Raw genomic sequence first — 18,583 nt, 5'->3', positions numbered from 1 at the left:
ATATTTCTCTGTCATGGAGGTAAATCTTAAGATTTTGGCCTGGAATGTCAGGGACCTCAACTCCAAATTTAAATGCTCACTGATCTTTGATTGTATTAAAAAGTATAAACCACACCTAATTCTACTTCAGGAGACTCATCCCAAGGGCTCCAGGGTTCTCTCACTAAAACAGGCTCATATTGTGGGGGCTTACCATGCCAGCTACTCCTCTTATGTGAGGGGGGTCTCCACCTTGGTCACCAAAGCTATGCCCATATCCATACATGCAGTTCGGACTGACACTAAAGGGAGGTATGTTATACTGGTGGTACAGGTGATGAATAGATTTCTAACGTTTGTAAATTTGTATGTGCCTCCTTCCTTTTCGCTAGCTCATTTGGATGACATGATACAGGCCACATATAAGATAGCGGAGGGGAGGATCTTCATTTTGGGTGATTTCAATTCTGTGTCAGATCCAGCTCTGGATAGACTGGGGGCAGCATTTGGCACTCCAGCTCCCCTCGCGGATTGGATGTCTACTCATGGATTTAGAGATGTCTGGCGTTTTCACCATCTTGATATTAGGGAGTATTCCTGTTATTCGGAAATGCACAAGGCGCTCTCCAGAATAGACACTATCCTGACTGAGGGGGAGGGTATGGAATTGGTCAGGAGGGTTTCCTATCTGCCCAGAGACCTATCTGACCATTCATCCCATGTTGTTGAAACTTAATCTGGGGTCGAAACCAGGTATACGTCTGTGGCGGATGGAGGCTAGTTGGCTTCAAGAGAAATATGCAAAGATTAAGTGTACAGAGGCTATTAAACATTTTTGGGGACGAAAATGGCAATTCTGGGTCCTGTCTTCAGTGGGAGGCCTTTAAGGCCACGCTGCAGGGGGGGGGTTTATTGCAGAAGTACATGGGTTCAAGAAACAGTTAGCTTCCACAGTACAGCTTAAGGAGACAGAGGTGACATTAGCGGAGGCAGAATATGTTAGGGACCCTACTAGTGAGAGATTGCTGAATCTGCCATTGACTGGGGCGGATGAGAACCAGGGAGTACCAGACAGTGCTAACAGACCGTACCACGAAACTCAGCTTTGCTCAACGCAGACGCATCTTTGAATTTGGGGACAAGAACGGCAGACTCCTGGCATACTTGGCCCGGCCGGAATATGTTCCGGTGTATATTAAGTCAGTCTATGACAAACGCAGGGTGGAAGTCTGTGACTCGACCGATATCTTGAAAACTTTTGCTCAATTTTATGAAGAACTATATAGGTCCTGTGCTCCTCCGGAGACGGAGGCATTGGTGACTTACCTGACCACCATTGATCTAACTAAGCTGACGGAAGATGATAGTGCTGCTGTAGAGTCCGGCATTACGGTGGAGGAGGTGATTGCCTCCTTTCGTCCTAGGAAGTCTCCCGGTTTAAATGGCCTCCCCTCCGATTGGTATTGCACTTTTTCGGTATGGTTTGGCCCCTCGCTTGTTGAGAGTTTTCAATGCAGCTAGGTCGGACGGTAGACTATCTCCCTCTATGAGGGAAGCCCTGGTCGTTCTGATCCCTAAGGGGGGAAGGACCCCCGAGAGTGTGACTCCTGTCGTCCGATCTCGCTGATGAACGATGATACAAAAATCCTGGCCAAAATACTGGCAGGTAGATTGCAAACAGTTATCCCAAAATTGGTAGATTTGGATGAAACGGGATCTATTCAGGGAAGGTGCGCACAGATGAACATCAGGAGACTCTTTGTGAATCTCCAGACTGCCCATGACAACTCTGGGACTAGAATAGTAGCTTCCATACAAAAAAGGCTTTTGACTCCGTGGAGCGGTCATATTTGTTCCATCTACTGGAGTCTTACGGCTTTGGCCTAGTTTTCATTTCCTGGGTGCGGCTCTTGTACCAACCGGCAAAACAGCATAAAGTAACAGTCCTTTGAAACAGACAAAAAGGGGAGGGGGGAGACTGACTCCCCCTATTCTGGAGGCAATGCCCAGAGCAAGGAAGCTGCAGACCAAACAAGGTGAAGCACAAGGTAGGATAGGATCCCAAGGACAGGATAGGAGGCGGAGACTCCAGCCAGTATGCTGCATCCTTTGGAGAAGTGAAGAATCCGACTGCTTCTCCATCCACAACTCTCAGCTTGGCCAGGAAGAGAATGCTATACTTAATTCCTCTGGTACAGAGAGCAGCTTTAACAGAATCAAAAGACCTGCAGAGTTTCTTACATAGTTACATAGTAGGTGAGGTTGAAAAAAGACACAAGTCCAACCTATGTGTGATTATGTGTCAGTATTACATTGTATATCCCTGTATGTTGTGGTCGTTCAGGTGATTATCTAATAGTTTCTTCAAACTATCAATGCCCCCCGCCGAGACCACCGCCTGTGGAAGGGAATTCCACATCCTTTTGCTAGTTTAAGGTTAAACCTCTTTTCTTCTCATTTTAATGAGTGGCCACGAGTCTTGTTAAACTCCCTTCTGCGAAAAAGTTTTCTCCCTATTGTGGGATCACCAATACGGTATTTGTATATTGAAATCATATCCCCTCTCAAGCGTCTCTTCTCCAGAGAGAATAAGTTCAGTTCTCGCAACTTTTCCTCATAACTAATATCCTCCAGACCCTTTATTAGCTTTGTTGCCCTTCTTTGTACTCGCTCCATTTCCAGTACATCCTTCCTGAGGACTGGTGCCCAGAACTGGACAGCATACTTGTTACGTACCTAGTAGGTGAGCCCGAATTGCAGAGGATGGCCTCTCTTATGCCTCCGACTCAAGGCCCCTGATAAGATAAACAGGAAGCACAGGCGTGGGGAGTGGTACAAGTGCCTGGCAGGATCAACAGCAGGAGGTCTGTCCAGAGGTTCAAGAGATTCCTTGCAGAAGGTAGATGGCAGGAACTGGCACAGCAACCGGGCACCTGAAGCAGGCAGGATGGGTTGGCAGGTACAGCAGGTGGGAACTGGATCAGTGGACTTGAACCAGGAACAAGCTGGATCAGCAAACAGGCACAGCAGGCTGGAACTGGATCAGGCCAAGGGTCAGATTTAGGCGGATAGCATGGATGGTCACAGGCAAGCCTGGATAAACACAGGAACAGATTTCAGATAAGCAAGGAACACACGGAAAGCTGTAGAGCAGACAGCAAAGTTCACATGTGTCAGTCAGGTTTAAATAGCCCGCCTGCCTCTAATGGGCGTGCGTTCCCATGCACGCGCACTGGCACCCGCGATCGCGCACCAGCAGGTCTGGATCGTTTGTTGCTGGAAGGATCTTCCTGACAATACTCCAGGTGCAGCCATACCAGAGTCTTGTAGAGCGGGAGAATTATCGTTTTATCTCTTGCGTTGATCCCCCTTTTAATGCATGCCAATATTCTGTTTGCTTTGTTAGCAGCAGCTTGGCATTGCATGCCATTGCTGAGCCTATCATCTACTAGGACCCCCAGGTCCTTTTCCATCCTAGATTCCCCCAGAGGTTCTCCCCCCAGTGTATAGATTGCATTCATATTTTTGCCACCCAAATGCATTATTTTACATTTTTCTACATTGAACTGCCATGTAGTTGCCCACCCCATTAATTTGTTCAGATCTTTTTGCAAGGTTTCCACATCCTGCGGAGAAGTTATTGCCCTGCTTAGCTTAGTATTGTCCGCAAATACAGAGATTGAACTGTTTACCCTATCCTCCAGGTCATTTATGAACAAAATAAACAGGATTGGTCCCAGCACAGAACCCTGGGGAACCCCACTACCCACCCCTGACCATTCCGAGTACTCCCCATTTATCACCACCCTCTGAACTCGCCCTTGTAGCCAGTTTTCAATCCATGTACTCACCCTATGGTTTATGCCAACTGACCTTACTGTGTACAGTAAATGTTTATGGGGAACTGTGTCAAATGCTTTTACAAAATCCAGATACACCACATTTACGGGCCTTCCAGCATTATTCTCTTTACCAATCACAGCACGGATATTTCCCAGTACGTGTCAGGAGGGGGAGGGGGATGGGTTATAGTACAATAAGGGACCCATAGACATGACAGAGACCCTCATAGATACAACTTTGTCATCTGATCTATCAGGAAATGACCAGATTGGAGGACAGTCTCATGTCTGGGGAGTACCTGCACACAGTATGGTCTCCTCAGGGGATATTGTTATTGGACAGGTCAGAATACTGTATAGTTCTCCCTCATAAACCAACAGTGGAAGGAGTCTGTGTACTCCTCCCCCTCCCCTCTGTAAACAATTAAGGTAGATCTGTCATGAGACCAATATATAGAAATTCTCCAAACCATCAGGAGATGGCAAAAAGAGGATGAAAGACAATGGGAGAGATGGGACTATCCTGAAAGATTTGTACCCCTCAGGTACAGACTGAGGTAGGGCTTGATGTCTTCTTTCTTAAACTTAAAAAGCTGATGGAGAAAAAAATCTAATCTTGGATGGCATGTGCAATTTTTTGATCGGTATTTAAGAGAGGAAGTGAATCCTCAAGGTTTAAGGGTACAAATTTTTCCATCATTTGATGTAACTGATGTTACCTTTTGTGAGAAATGGGAAAGGAATTTGTCATTATGCTCGGCTACCATGATGGAAATGTTGACGGACAAATATAGGCAGGATTTGGCAGATCTAGGTAGGGAGATTGAGACACTGCGTACCAGTGGTAATCAGTTAACTCAAAACCCTGATTTTAAAAAGAAAGAGCAGGATTTAATACAACATCTGGAAAGATATAACAAAAATGTAGTGCTTAAAAAGGACCAAAAATTCTACAAAGATAAATTGGCCTTCTCGGGTGGTTAGGCATATAGATGGCAGAAAGGGTTTTCAAATAGAAGAGGTAAAACGTTTCATAAAAATATTCACCAAGAGACATCTATGTATAGATCTGATTCTGATATTTCTGCCTCGTCTTCTGTCTCCTCCCAGAGATCACAGAATGTGGCACAAAAAGGAACTTCGGGAAACGGACGAGTACAAAAACGTGGTAAAGGTGGTGCGTATGATACACAAGGTGGTACAAACAAAAGGCACCCACTTTAGAATCTAAACAAGGGAGCAATGTGGGGACACCTATGGGTGCGCGTGGTGAACCGGTGACGGGTATAGCATCAATGTTTATGTTCGGTGACGAACATATGAGTAATCAAACTACACATAAAGAGTTGGGAGCTACTCCCAAAATCAATACAACTAAACCCAATATTAACTCAGGTTCAGTCCCTTTGGGCCCAGGTCACACCCCTCATACCCCCATGGCACAGATACGTACAGGCAAGATAGACTAATTTGTGGTCAAACAGACACAGATCAATCAGGATTAGATATAGTTAATTTATCCTCTTACCCTCTGTCTCCAGTCGAAACTCAGGTACTTAAATTGGGCCTCAGCTTTTGTTCCTTTCAGAAGATTGATAAGTTTGAACTCACTAAAGATTTATACAAATATATTTTTTATAAGGATTGGGGACAAATAGGAACATGGGAAGACAATATATACAAAGGATTTAAGGCCCAAGACTTCCGCACATTAAAAACCCTCATCCAGTTATTGGATGAGAGTGAGAGATGTGATGGAGATGAGCAAGTGATACTTTTATCCTTAGATGAGGGGGATGCAAACTTGGAAGTAGATTCTGAACCATTAAGATTCAAAGCCAAATCTAAAAAATTTCCCCAACTTCAGACCTGCCCACCTGTATGGGCATTTCTTAAACCTTGAAGCAAATTGAGAGCTTCTCCTTCCCGTTTCATTTTGCGGGCAATTTGACACGCGTGCAACAATCGGCTCTCTGAAGAGTTTGACTCTAAATGACCAGATCAATGTGAAACTGGCCGATAAGGGCCGGAACGTGGTCATAATGGATAGGGACCAATACATACAGATGTGCGAGACAATTCTGAACAATAATGGTTGGTATCAGCAGGTCCCTATGGATCTGTTGATTTAGTTAAGGTCTCAATATAAAGCCATTTTGGCTGAAGCATATCAACAAGCCCTTATTGATAAGGACCTTTGTGAATACTTAGAAGTAAAAAGGGCCCGCTACACCTACCTTCTATGCCCTCCCAAAAGTCCACAAAAGCCTTGAGAACCCTCCTGGATGCCCGATTGTCTCTGGTATTGGATGCCATACTGAAACGGCTAGCTACCTTAAAGATACCTTGGAATTGCTTAAAGTGATTGAAGGACTTACTATTCCAACTGGAACCATACTAGTAGCCATTGACATAGAGGCCCTCTACTCTAGTATCCCCCATCACAAGGGAATTGAGGTAATCACAGGCTTTCTGCGGGAACAGGATAAAAATAATTAGAAACTTTTCAACTTCGTTGCAACTCTTTTGAAACATATTTTGACTTCCAATGTTTTTCTATTCAATGGATCCACATACTTCCAGGTACAGAGGGTTGCGATGAGGACTGCTTGTGCCCCATTGTATGCCAACCTGTACCTGGGGGGGCGAGAGAGAGCACTGTTTTTGGATGACGGTGCGTCAATGTACCTCCGCCACATTTTATTGTGGCGGAGGTACATCGATGACGTGCTGGTCATCTGGATGGGTACCATCAATTAACTCTCTGAATTTATGACATTTATATCCGTCAAACAATTTAATCTTAAGTTTACTATGCAATCTGATACACATAGTATCCCCTTTCTGGATTTACACCTTTTCTTGAATCATGATGGCTCTATTTATAGCACCCTATACCGCAAAGAAACTGCCGGTAATACCATCTTACACTATTATAGTGCTCATCCCTGCCCCCTGGTACGCAGTATCCCATTCAGTCAATACCTTAGACTGCGCCAAAACTGCGCCAGGGAGGAAGACTTTGAGACTAAAGGAAAAGCCCTTTTTGGGCGATTAATCCTTAGGGGATATAGTAAAAAAGTCCTGAAAAAAAGCATACCAGAGGGCTAGGTCTAATCAACGTGAGCAACTTATCTTTAAATCGAGGACTCAGAACAGTAGCTCTACTACCAAACTAATTACCACCTTTAGTGCACATCAGGATCAGTTTCGGACACTGATAGCTCATAACTGGCATTTCCTTGCAGAAGACCTTGTGCTTTCTAAATACGTATCAGATCGCCCATAGGTTGTATATAGGAGATCCCATTCCATAAGGGATAGTTTAGTCCACAGCCACTACTCACCACTAGAAATATTGGAAGGAGCAACGGGGGGGTTACGGCACAAATAGGTGTTGGAGCTGCAACCAGTGCCCTTGGATTAGGGAGGGTGAAGGATGCCCATTAACTAGAGGACATATGCTGATTGTCGCACCATAGTTGTGGTATATTTGGCTACATGCACCTGTGGTGCATTCTATATTGGCAAAACTAAACGTACATTTGCAAGATGACCTTTACTATCTTGATGTTGGCCTGCTATATACACCTATTTGCAAGCATGGGTCATGGTTATGATCCTTCATTCATCTCATTCTTTGCCCTTGAAGTCATTCCCCAACAGGAAAGGGGAGGTGACTTTGATAAAAAGATCCTTCAACAAGAAGCAAAGTGGATTTATAATCAAAAAGCAACCAGTCCGTCAGGAATGAATTCAGCATTGTCTTTTAAACCTTTTTTTTATAAGGAATTTACCACCTAGCAAATATTCAGAATGCTTGTTATTCTTTTCCTTTTTTCCTCTGTAAAAATCTGATCACTTTCATATATAATATAATTCCTGTATATGATTTCTCAATTCACTGTTGTCATATATTTTATTCCCTTTTTTTCTTTTTATTATTTACTTGTTTTATTAATATTTTTGAGTCTTTTATTAGATCACTACGAGAGTTAGTTATTTCGTTTCAGTAGTACTATTTGGCTGGCTATTCACAAATGATATGGCATCATTGAGTGCGGGCTTTTTCCTTGTCTATGAATATTATTTGTTTGGCGTTCAGATGCCCCTGGTAGATGGGGAGGCTTCCTTCTCCCCGGTCCCCATTCACTAATTGTATGCTGGTGGATGGGTGGCGCCTGCGCCCTGAGCCTTTCAACAACCTGTCTATAGTGCGGCTGGAGGCTTTTGGCGCATGTGCAATTCAAGGGACACCCACACCGGATGTGATGTCAGTGAACCGTTCCCGGCTCATCACTTCCGGTGGGACCGTGTAGAGTATATAAGGCAATAGAGGATAGGCTCAGTAACAAGGACGCAAACTACGGCAATGGTGAGGGGCTAGCTGGACATCGAGGCACGATTGCACCCTATTTATCTACCAACTACTTGCCGGCTTTCCCGTTTTTTGTACCTTCATTCCCAGTCTGAATATTTTTCAGTTAGTGAGTGATTTTTTACCTTGTTTTATACTTTATCTCTATAATGTCAATTAAAAGCATAGGTAGTTGGCTTAGTATGTATGTAACCGGCAGTTCCATATTCAGTGGCCAGTTAAAAAATAATAGCTTTACTTTTGTTTATGCCTCATATCATAGTTTTATATGCTCAACAATATTATCTTTTGGGGACACTGAATGGCTGAATGAATCTAAGTAATGGCTGCTCGTGCCCCCTCTGGTACTGTACGATCTGAGCCTATAGGCTATGCATGTTAACCTATATGGGGGTGACCCATATGGTTGTATGATTTATCCATATTAATACGTGCCACTGCGTTAACATGCTGCCAATATTTCCGTTATATTCGTTCCTTACATGTGTAGTGATGTGAAGTATTTTGCATCTGAACACATATGTTTGGTGCTTTTAGGTTAATATTGGTCAAGACGATTGTGCTTTCTATATGGTTCAACGCCCATCAGACCAAGCTGGTGATTCTGGCATTACCGCTTTCATTGGATGGTGACTTGCCCATGCTCTCTTTGGTCGTTTTTCTTGTCAGTACCAAAAGGTTTTGGTAAGCACCCAGATGAATTGCATAATATATTGTTAATAGTGTAAAGAAATGTAACTGATGTTGATATTAATGTTGTCATTTTCTGTAACTTGGACATTGTTATAGATGCATGTTGAGCCGCCCCGAAGAAGCAGATAATTAGTCTGCGAAACGCGTTGGCTATCCGCATATACGAGCATCTATTTAAGCCTTTGGACTGAGTATCAACTGTGGTCTTTCTATATGACCTAATGTTTTTAATGTATCATTTTATATTTTGTAGTAAATTTAGATTTTATTAATATTGCTGTGGTTGTGCTTACCTCAATGACAGATAAACATATCTGGTAAAATCCCATCATTTTATGAGAGAGTGATACTCTCTCCTTCTTTTTCCAGAATACTGCTGTTATCTCCAATATTATTCTATGGGTGTGATTTGTAGGAAGATTCTGTACAGAGGCTCCTATTCATTCACAAAACTGAAGCACAGTAACACCCTTTACTATGCTTCAGTGATGAATGAACACAGGAGTGATTGGTAGCAATCCCTCAATGGGTTCATTCAGGAAGAGGCTGGTAAACATGAAATAAACCCCCCCCCACACACACACTCTCCATCTTGAACACTGCACTGATCTCCAACCCAGGAGCAGCTACTGCCAATAGACAGGGAGAATGGGAAGCTGGCCAGCAGCAATGAATGGAGGGGGCCTAAGGGGCATTTGTAGGAGGTCCCAGCACAGGAGGGTGGGTACTTTCAGTAACATGGGAAGTATTTGGACATTTTGATCTCCCTGTGGCTCCCCTGCATCAGCTGAATCCAGTGGGAGAGGAGAGGAGAAGCCAGAAGCAGGGAAGCCACAGGTGGATCGGTGCTGTGGGGGAGGTTAGAACTGTGGGGGGACATCTTAGAGGACAGGCAGAGGGGCTGTGGAGTGGAGGGAAGCTCAGGAGACCATAAGCTTATAGCAGAAGGGAGAATGCCATGGACATACGTTGTACTGACCTGGTCAGTTGGAAGCAGTTCTGCAGGTCAGTACGACATATGCCCATGGCAGTGAAAGAGTTAAAGTGTCACCTATGGACCATTTTTTAATAGCCTAATTTCTTATCATTTCAACTAGCCGAGCCGAACACCCCCCCCCCCACCCCCCCGTTTGCGAACAGACCAAAAATGTGTGCGAACACGGGAACCCCGTTAAAGTCTATGGGACTCAAATGTGAAAAATCAAAAGTGTTAATTTTAAAGGCTAATATGCAAGTTATTGTTATAAAAAGTGTTTGGGGACCCGGGTCCTGGCCCAGGGGACATGGATAAATGCAAAAAAAAGTTTTAAAAACGGCTGTTTTTTGGGGAGCAGTGATTTTAATAATGCTTAAAGTGAAATATTCCTTTAAATATCGTACCTGGGGGGTGTCTATAGTATGCCTTTAAAGTGGCGCATGTTTCCCGTGTTTAGAACAGTCCCTGCACAAAATGACATTTCTAAAGGAATAAAAGTCATTTAAAACTGCTTGTGGCTGTAATGTAATGTTGCCCATACCAGGCCCTTTGGGTCTGGTATGGATATTAAGGTGAACCCCGCACCCAAATTAAAAAAAAAAAAAGGTGTTGGGCCCCCAGGCCCTATATACTCTAAACAGCAGCAGTATACAGGCGGTCCCCTGGTTACAAACAAGACAGGGACTGTAGGTTTGTTCTTAAGTTGAATCTGTTTGTAATTTGGAACAGGTACATTTTCTAAGTGTAGCTCCAGCCAAAAAATCTATTTTTAAGCTTTTTGGATAACATAGGGAAGGGTTATCACCCCTGTAACATTTGCTTTGCTGTCTGTGCCCCTGTTCAGAAGATTTCACCTCACTTTCCGTCCAAATGATATTTGGATTTCTAAAATTTTGGGTTGTTGTAGAAACAAGGATTGGTGATAAAGCATCAGTAGAGACACCTTTTTCCCATATTAACTCTTACAGGAGAGAATTTCCCTTCCTACGGGTAGAATTCCTCTCACTTCCTGTTGTCTCCTTCCGTTTGTAAGTAGGAGTCATTTGTAAGTCGGATGTTTGAAAATAGGGAATAAATACAAAAAAAGAGCAGCGCTGTGACAAAGAAAGTGAAAAAGTATATATATGTGATATACCCAAATCAAATGAGTAAAATAATAGACCCAAGTTTGCAATAGGTTACAAAGTTCATATAAATAAGATAGAAAAGTCCTATCCAAAATCAATCATAGATAGTGGACAAAATGGGAAGCGTAGATAGGTGGAGATACAGGTAAATCAATGTGTCCTTCACCGCACCACTGTGGTATTGATAAGAATGCGCGCTTACCAAACGGCAAGCTTGAAAAAGCTTGCGACCTTAACCCGGTCGGGGCCTTTCAGGATGGAACCATCAAAGGAAAAACACACCACCTTCGCTTGGATTAAGCACGCTCATCACCAATTAACACTGTATTGTGGAGATGTACCCCTGGCTAGGGATAGACTTTAGCCGTACATGCACTGCATCGTTGTCGATCTTCATTACCAGAACCCTGTGAAAACAATGGCAGTTGTGTCAGTTGTGTCCTAAAGGAGGGGGCCTTTATGTATGTGCATGGAAGGAGACATTGGTGTGTTTTTTTTTTTAAAAAGACAACAGAAGACATTTTAGATGGAATACAATTCTCTACAGACTGAATGACGACGTAAAAGAAAATATCTGGTGTGGTTTTAAAGAAAGTTTCCGTAGAAAAGTATTTCACAGCTGACGGGTTTTAAAAGGGGAAATGGACAGTGATTTTGTCTCTGTCGCTGTAAACCGTTATTCTGGCGAAGGTGGTGTGTTTTTCCTTTGATGGTTCCATCCTGAAAGGCCCCGACCGGGTTAAGGTCGCAAGCTTTTTCAAGCTTGCCGTTTGGTAAGCGCGCATTCTTATCAATACCACAGTGGTGCGGTGAAGGACACATTGATTTACCTGTATCTCCACCTATCTACGCTTCCCATTTTGTCCACTATCTATGATTGATTTTGGATAGGACTTTTCTATCTTATTTATATGAACTTTGTAACCTATTGCAAACTTGGGTCTATTATTTTACTCATTTGATTTGGGTATATCACATATATATACTTTTTCACTTTCTTTGTCACAGCGCTGCTCTTTTTTTGTATTTATTATGTAATGTGTGTATCCCATTTTCAGCAGCTGCTTTTGCGTTTTGTTTTTGATCAGCGAATTGTCACTTTTGTTTTTTTCAATTTTATTTTCCTCAGTATGCTTTTTATGTATTAATTTTATTATAGCGCGGTGATTTATCTTTAGTTTGAAAATAGGGGACCGCCTGTATATACTATACGGCCTGCCCTATACACTTGGCGGAAAATTGGGCCTTAGGTGTTGGTGGTACCAGAACACTGTAAGCCCTCACAGTTACTCTTGGTGGGCACTGGAACGGGCCCTGCTGTGAAATATTATATCAAGAATTGTAATTACGTTCCCCTGTTAAACAGGGGCATACAAATTGGGCCTTAGGTGGTGGTGGTGGCACAACACTGTTAAAGCCTCACAAATACTTTTGTTGAGGGCAGGAACAGGCCCTGCTGTGAAATATTAGATCAAAAATTGTAATTATGTGCCCCTGTTAAACAGGGGCATACAAATTGGGCCTTAGGCAGTGGTGGTGGTGCCCTGAACTGAAAATATTCTTAGAAGCTATCATCATTAAGATTGAGGAGGAATAGGATAGTCACTCAGCATAATAGGATAGTCACTCAGCATATGCAGTCTTCAAGGGATCCCACATCCATAGAAAAATCAATTGGTTACATCAGCATCAGGTGCTTGGTAGCTGGTGATCCAAGACTGATTCATTTTTATGAATCTGAGTTGATCAACAGAGTCTGTGGACAGGCTCACTCTGTGATCGGTTACAAAGCCTCCAGCAGCACTGAATGTGCATTCAGAAAGAACGCTGGATGCAGGACAGGCCAGTAGCTCAATTGCATATTGAGCAAGCTCTGGCCAGTGGTCCATCCTCAAGACCCAGTAACCCAGTGGATGCTCTGTTGGAAAGGTCTCCAAGTCTGATCTTGCCCCCATATATTCCTGCACCATGTAATTCAGACGCTGGCGATGGTTGCTGGAACCGATCAGACCTGGGTGCTGAGGATTGAAGAATTGTCTGAAGCATCGGTCAGCCGGCCACCTTCCCCACCGCTCTTTGTGTGACTGCACGAAGCCTCAGCAACATGTTGTCCAGCACCAGGAAATTGTAACCTCTGAGGCTCTGGAAACGCATTGCACAAACCTTTATGCAAGGTCTCCCGAAGATGTTTCATCCTCTGCTCCCTCTACGAAGGCTGGATAAGTTCTGCAACCTTACCCATGTAATGTGAATCAAGAAGGGTTGCCAGCCAGTAATGATCCCTCTCCTTGATACCACTAATCCTAGGGTCCTTTCGCAGGCTTTGCAGGATCAGGGAGGCCAAGCAGCGTAGGTTTGCAGAGGCATTCAATCCTGAGTCCTCTGGGTCACTAAGGATTACATGATCCTCAAGCACCTCCTCCCAGCCACGTACAACTCCATGGGTTTCTGTGGACTGCAAACAATCCCTTGAAGACTGCTGCTGATGCTGAGTGTTATCATCCACCTCCATGCTGACACAATCCTCCTCTTTTTCCTGAATGATCAGCGGGCCTGCAGGAATACTGGTATCTGGATAAAGGGGGCCTTGAGAGGTAAGGAAGTCCTCCTCTTCCTCCCGCTGTTTTGCCTCAAGTGCCCTGTCCATTATTCCACGAAGTGTGTGCTCCAAAAGGAAGACAAGAGGGACAGTATCACTGATGCATGCACTGTCACTGCTCACCATCCTCGTGGCCTCCTCAAATGGTGACAGGACAGTGCATGCATCCTTGATCAGTAGCCACTGGCGTGGCAAAAAAAGCCAAGCTCCCCTGAGCCTGTCCTGGTGCCATACTCACACAGGTACTCATTGATGGCCCTCTGCTGCATGTGCAGCTGCTGCAGCATTGCGAACGTTGAGTTCCACCTGGTGGACATGTCACAAATGAGGCGGTTCTTGGGCAGGTTGCATTCTCTTTGAATGTCAGCCAGCCGAGCACTGGCATTATATGACCGGCGGAAATGACCACAGACTTTCCTGGCCTGCCTCAGGAGATCCTGTAAGCCAGGGTACCTGCTCAAGAACCAGCTGCCAGCAGAGTTACCCAGTGCGCCGTGAAAGAAAGGTAACGTCCCTGTTCATGCCTGCTGGACCATGAGTCAGCAGTAATATGCACCTTACTGCTGGCCGCCCTGTCCAACGAGGCCAAGACATTGACTTCCACATGCTGGTAGAGAGCTGGAATGGCCTTCCGTGAAAAGAAATGGTGTTTGGGAACCTGCCACTGAGGTACCACACATTCCACAAATTCACGAAAGGGGGCAGAGTCTACAAGCTGAAAAGGCAGCAGTTGCAGTGCTAGCAATTTGGCAAAGCTAGCATTCAGACGCTGAGCATGTGGATGGCTGGGACAGAATTTCTTTTGATGGTTTAGCAACTGGGGTAGGGAAATTTGCCTGCTAAAAATCTGATGTTGGTGTATCGCTAGCAGATTGGCCACAAGTACTTGGGACACCTATTTCTATACCTTTATTCCTCTTAGTGCAGGTTTCTGAGAGGACTGGAGCTATAGTGGGGTTGGAGATCCCAGCTGATGAGGAGCAAGGAGAGGTCCGCCTTATTTTTTGCTGTGGGTCTTTTAAATGCTGTTGCCAACGGACTGCATGGGAGGTCGTCATATGTCTGGGTCAAGCATGTGATGCCCAAGCGGCTGCTGTTTTGGCCACGCTTGATACACTTCAGACATATGCTGCAAACAGTAACAGTGCGATCTGCTGCACACGTGTCAAAAAAGGCCCACACCAAAGAACTTTTCAAAATTTTAGGGAGTTAGCAGCGCCCTGCACCTGCTTAGTTCTGCGGTGTGATGCAATAGGATGGCTGCCCTTAAACTGCCCCGTGGAGGGCATCTTGTCTCATTGGAGTTGTGCCTCCTCCTCCTCCCTTCTATCAGGCACCCAAGTAGAGTCAGTGACCTCATCATCCCCTCCTTCCTCGTCACTGGAGCAAACTTAGCAGTATGCTGCAGCTGGGAGAACATGACTGCCAGTTTCTTGACCTTCTTGGGCACCCCCTCTCTCTAGGCTCACGTTATTCCCTTCCTCAACCTGGGTACCATCATTGGAGCCTTCAAATCGCTGCGCATCCTCCTGCAGCATGTACCCGACACTGTGGTCGAATAGTTCGGGGGACTCCTCCGTGCATGATGGTGGGGCTAGGGAAGGAGTGACTGTTGACATGGAGCCGTTGGAATAGGCCGCTTTGGCAGCTGCATTGGCAGGCAAACTACTCTGAGCCTGGGTGACAGAGGATGAGGAGGGCGCTTTGTTATCCATTCCACCAACTCTTCTGCATGTTGTGGCTCAATAACACGGCCAGCTGCAGAAAAAAAGGACAAATGTGCCCCACGGCCACGTGCTGAGGATGCACTGTGTCCACGACCAGCACTGTCAACTGTAGACGCAGATCCTGCTTGCCCTCTTTTAGTGGCCTGTGAGCGTCTGCCTCTCCCTGGTGGCCTTCCGGACATGCTGTAAATTTTGTTTAGCAAAACCACACTGCACTGTATTGTGTACACCACCAGAAAAGTAGTAGCAACTGCACCATTGGTGCACTGTACTGTGTACACCAACAGAAGTGTAATAACAACTATGGGTGCACTGTATGTATTGTGTACACCACCAGGAAAGTAGTGGCAACTGCACTAGGGGTGCACAGTACTGTGTACACCAACAGAAGTGTAATAACAACTATGGGTATGCTGTATGTATTGTGTACACCACCAGGAAAGTTGTAGCAACTGCACTAGGAGTGCATGGTACTGTGTACACCAACAGAAGTGTAATAACAACTATGGGTGCACTGTATGTATTGTGTACACCACCAGGAAAGTTGTAGCAACTGCACTAGGAGTGCACGGTACTGTGTACACCAACAGAAGTGTAATAACAACTATAGGTACACTGTATGTATTGTGTACACCACCAGGAAAGTTGTAGCAACTGCACTAGGGGTGCACGGTACTGAATACACTAACTGAAGTTTAATAACAACTATGGGTGTACTGTATGTATTGTGTACACCACCAGGAAAGTAGTGGCAACTGCACTATGGGTGCACGGTACTGTATACTGAATATTAGAGTATATTAGTATATTCTAAGTATATTCTAAGTATATTAGAAACACTACACCAGGAAAGGACTGCAGTGAGATATAGCTAAACTGTATGCAGTGGATATATATATACACATATATACATATACATACAAGACTATCTGTATATATATATTAAATACACTGCAGCTAACTGAATAATCTGCCTGCTCAATCTAAATGAGACTCTCTCTCTGTCCACACCAACAACACACTACACGGGGCCGACGTGCAGGCAGCCTTATATAGTGTGGGGCGTGGACTTAGTCCCCCTGAGCCATGATTGGCAAAAGGCACCCTGCTGAGGGCGCTGTGATTGGCCACAGCATGCAGGTCATGGTGCATGCTCTGGCCAATTATCTTACAGCAATGCACTGCGCTCCGGCAGTGCATTATGGGCCGTTACATGCCGCTCGAATTTGGCACGAACGGCCCATAATGTTCGGTTTTTGAAGAAACGGCGAACAGCCAATGTTCGAGTCGAACTCATGTTCGACCCGAACTGAAAGCTCATCCCTAATTTCAACGGCACACACAATTTTAAGGCTGGACATGTTGGGTATCTATTTACTCAGCACAACCTCGTCTTTTATATTTTACCAAAACAAGTGGGCAAAATATTGCATCTCTGTGCTCTAAAATTACATCTAGTGTATTTTTCACTGAAATGTACCCTTTATATCCTTCAGTGTGTACTGTACTGACAAGTGTATGAGTATATCCTCAGGTTTTAGTATGAAGACATGCCTGTTGAAGGAAACTAAGGGGTCTACTTATAGAAAATTCATGGGATGAATGTGACAAGCATTTGTTCAGCCATGAAAAATTAGCATTGTATTATAATAATACAGTGATTTCCTATGATGGTGAGGTCCATCTAGTGGCCATAATATGGTATGTTTCCTAAAATACCTCCTTCAGTAAAAATAGCGCAATACGACTTTAAAGCCACTAGATGAATCCAATGCTCATATGAAATAAAATATGACCAAAACATGTCACAGCTGGGTGAATGTTGGTCACATGCATTCAATTAAGCTTAAAAAAAAACCTCTAAGTGTTTGTGAAGTCTTACACCACAAAATGTACTCAGCCAATGAAAGGTAATGACTCCATTTTTATTTTTCTACTGCTATCAATGGCCAACACGGTACAACACTTCATCCATGTCTTTGGTGATCTCTGATCTCCTTATGAACTGTTTATTACATGATGATGATCAGCCATGGAGTATATATGAGGTGTATATCAGGGTGTGCTTCTTCACATGAGAGCTGTGATGTCCAGTAAAATTTATATAGAAGACATTTCCCACACTCAAGTCACTAATACACCTCGAGGGTTGTGTGGGTTTTCTGATGTACAGGAAGACAGACCATTTCCCTCACTCAAGTGGCTTCTCCCCCCGTGTGAGATCTCTGATGTGTGGAAAGATTGGACCTCACTGAAAAACATTTCCCGCACTCTGGACAGGAATACGGCTTCTCCCCTGTGTGAGATCTCTGATGTGTGGAAAGATTGGACTTATGTGAAAAACATTTCCCACACTCAGGACAGGAATACGGCTTCTCCCCCGTGTGAGATCTCTGATGTATGTAAAGATTGGACTTCTGTGAAAAACATTTCCCACACTGAGGACAGGAATACGGCTTCTCCCCTGTGTGCAATCTCTGATGCTTGGCAAGATCTGCCTTTGTTACAAAACAATTCCCGCACTCATAACAGGAATACGGCTTCTCCCCCGTGTGAGATCTCTGATGTCTGTAAAGATCAGACGTCTGTGAAAAACATTTCCCACACTCATAACAGAAATACGGCTTCTCTCCTGTGTGAGATCTCTGATGTCTGTAAAGACTGGAATTACGCAAAAAACATTTCCCACACTCAGTACAGGAATACAGCTTCTGCACCATGTGAGATCTCCGATGTGTGTTAAGATTGGATTGATTCAGAAAACATTTCCCGCACTCAGAACAAGAAAGTAGCTTCTCCCCCATGTGAGATCTCTGATGTCTGTAAAGATCAGACTTCTGTGAAAAACATTTCCCACATTCAGAACAGGAATATGGCTTCTCCCCCGTGTGAGATCTCTGATGTGTGTAAAGACTGGACTTTCGTGTAAAACATTTCCCGCACTCAGGACAGGAATACGGCTTCTCTCCTGTGTGAGATCTTTTATGCACATTAAAATTGTATTTAGAGTGGAAACACTTCCCGCACTCAGTACAGGAAAACCTCTTATCTGTTGGAAGGACGGCACCGTCTCTCACAGTCTGAGGTTCCTCAGGATAAGAGGAATACGATGGTCCATCTACACTGTGTGGTGCCGGATGGACATTTGAGGTAGTCGGGTTTTCTCCTGGACTATACTGTGTGATGTCCTCATCTTCTACTTCACAGTCTGGAGACAAAGTGAGACAATCCTCTGAGGTTTTCCTCATCTCCCGTCCATCTA

General features: G+C 44.3%; 3 protein-coding genes across 3 annotated transcripts in view; 1 reads left to right on the top strand and 2 right to left on the bottom strand.

The window, feature by feature from the left end:
• Window positions 1-18,583, top strand: part of LOC141121938 (uncharacterized) — a 284,890-nt gene that overhangs the window by 201,714 nt on the left and 64,593 nt on the right. The gene's annotated exons all lie outside the window — the stretch shown is intronic.
• LOC141121935 (uncharacterized) overlaps window positions 1-18,583 on the bottom strand; it is a 206,895-nt gene that overhangs the window by 166,554 nt on the left and 21,758 nt on the right. The gene's annotated exons all lie outside the window — the stretch shown is intronic.
• LOC141121952 (uncharacterized) overlaps window positions 17,226-18,583 on the bottom strand; it is a 234,718-nt gene continuing 233,360 nt past the window's right edge. Inside the window, 1 exon segment of the mRNA XM_073611718.1 lies at window positions 17,226-18,365. Coding sequence (XP_073467819.1) covers window positions 17,517-18,365 — 849 coding nt within the window. The 3' untranslated portion in view covers window positions 17,226-17,516.

This window comes from Aquarana catesbeiana, unplaced genomic scaffold (genome assembly GCF_042186555.1).
Source record: "Aquarana catesbeiana isolate 2022-GZ unplaced genomic scaffold, ASM4218655v1 unanchor235, whole genome shotgun sequence".
NCBI lineage: Eukaryota > Metazoa > Chordata > Amphibia > Anura > Ranidae > Aquarana > Aquarana catesbeiana.
The sequence above is the reverse complement of the archived record's forward strand: the minus strand, read 5'-3'. Positions and strand labels throughout refer to the sequence as shown.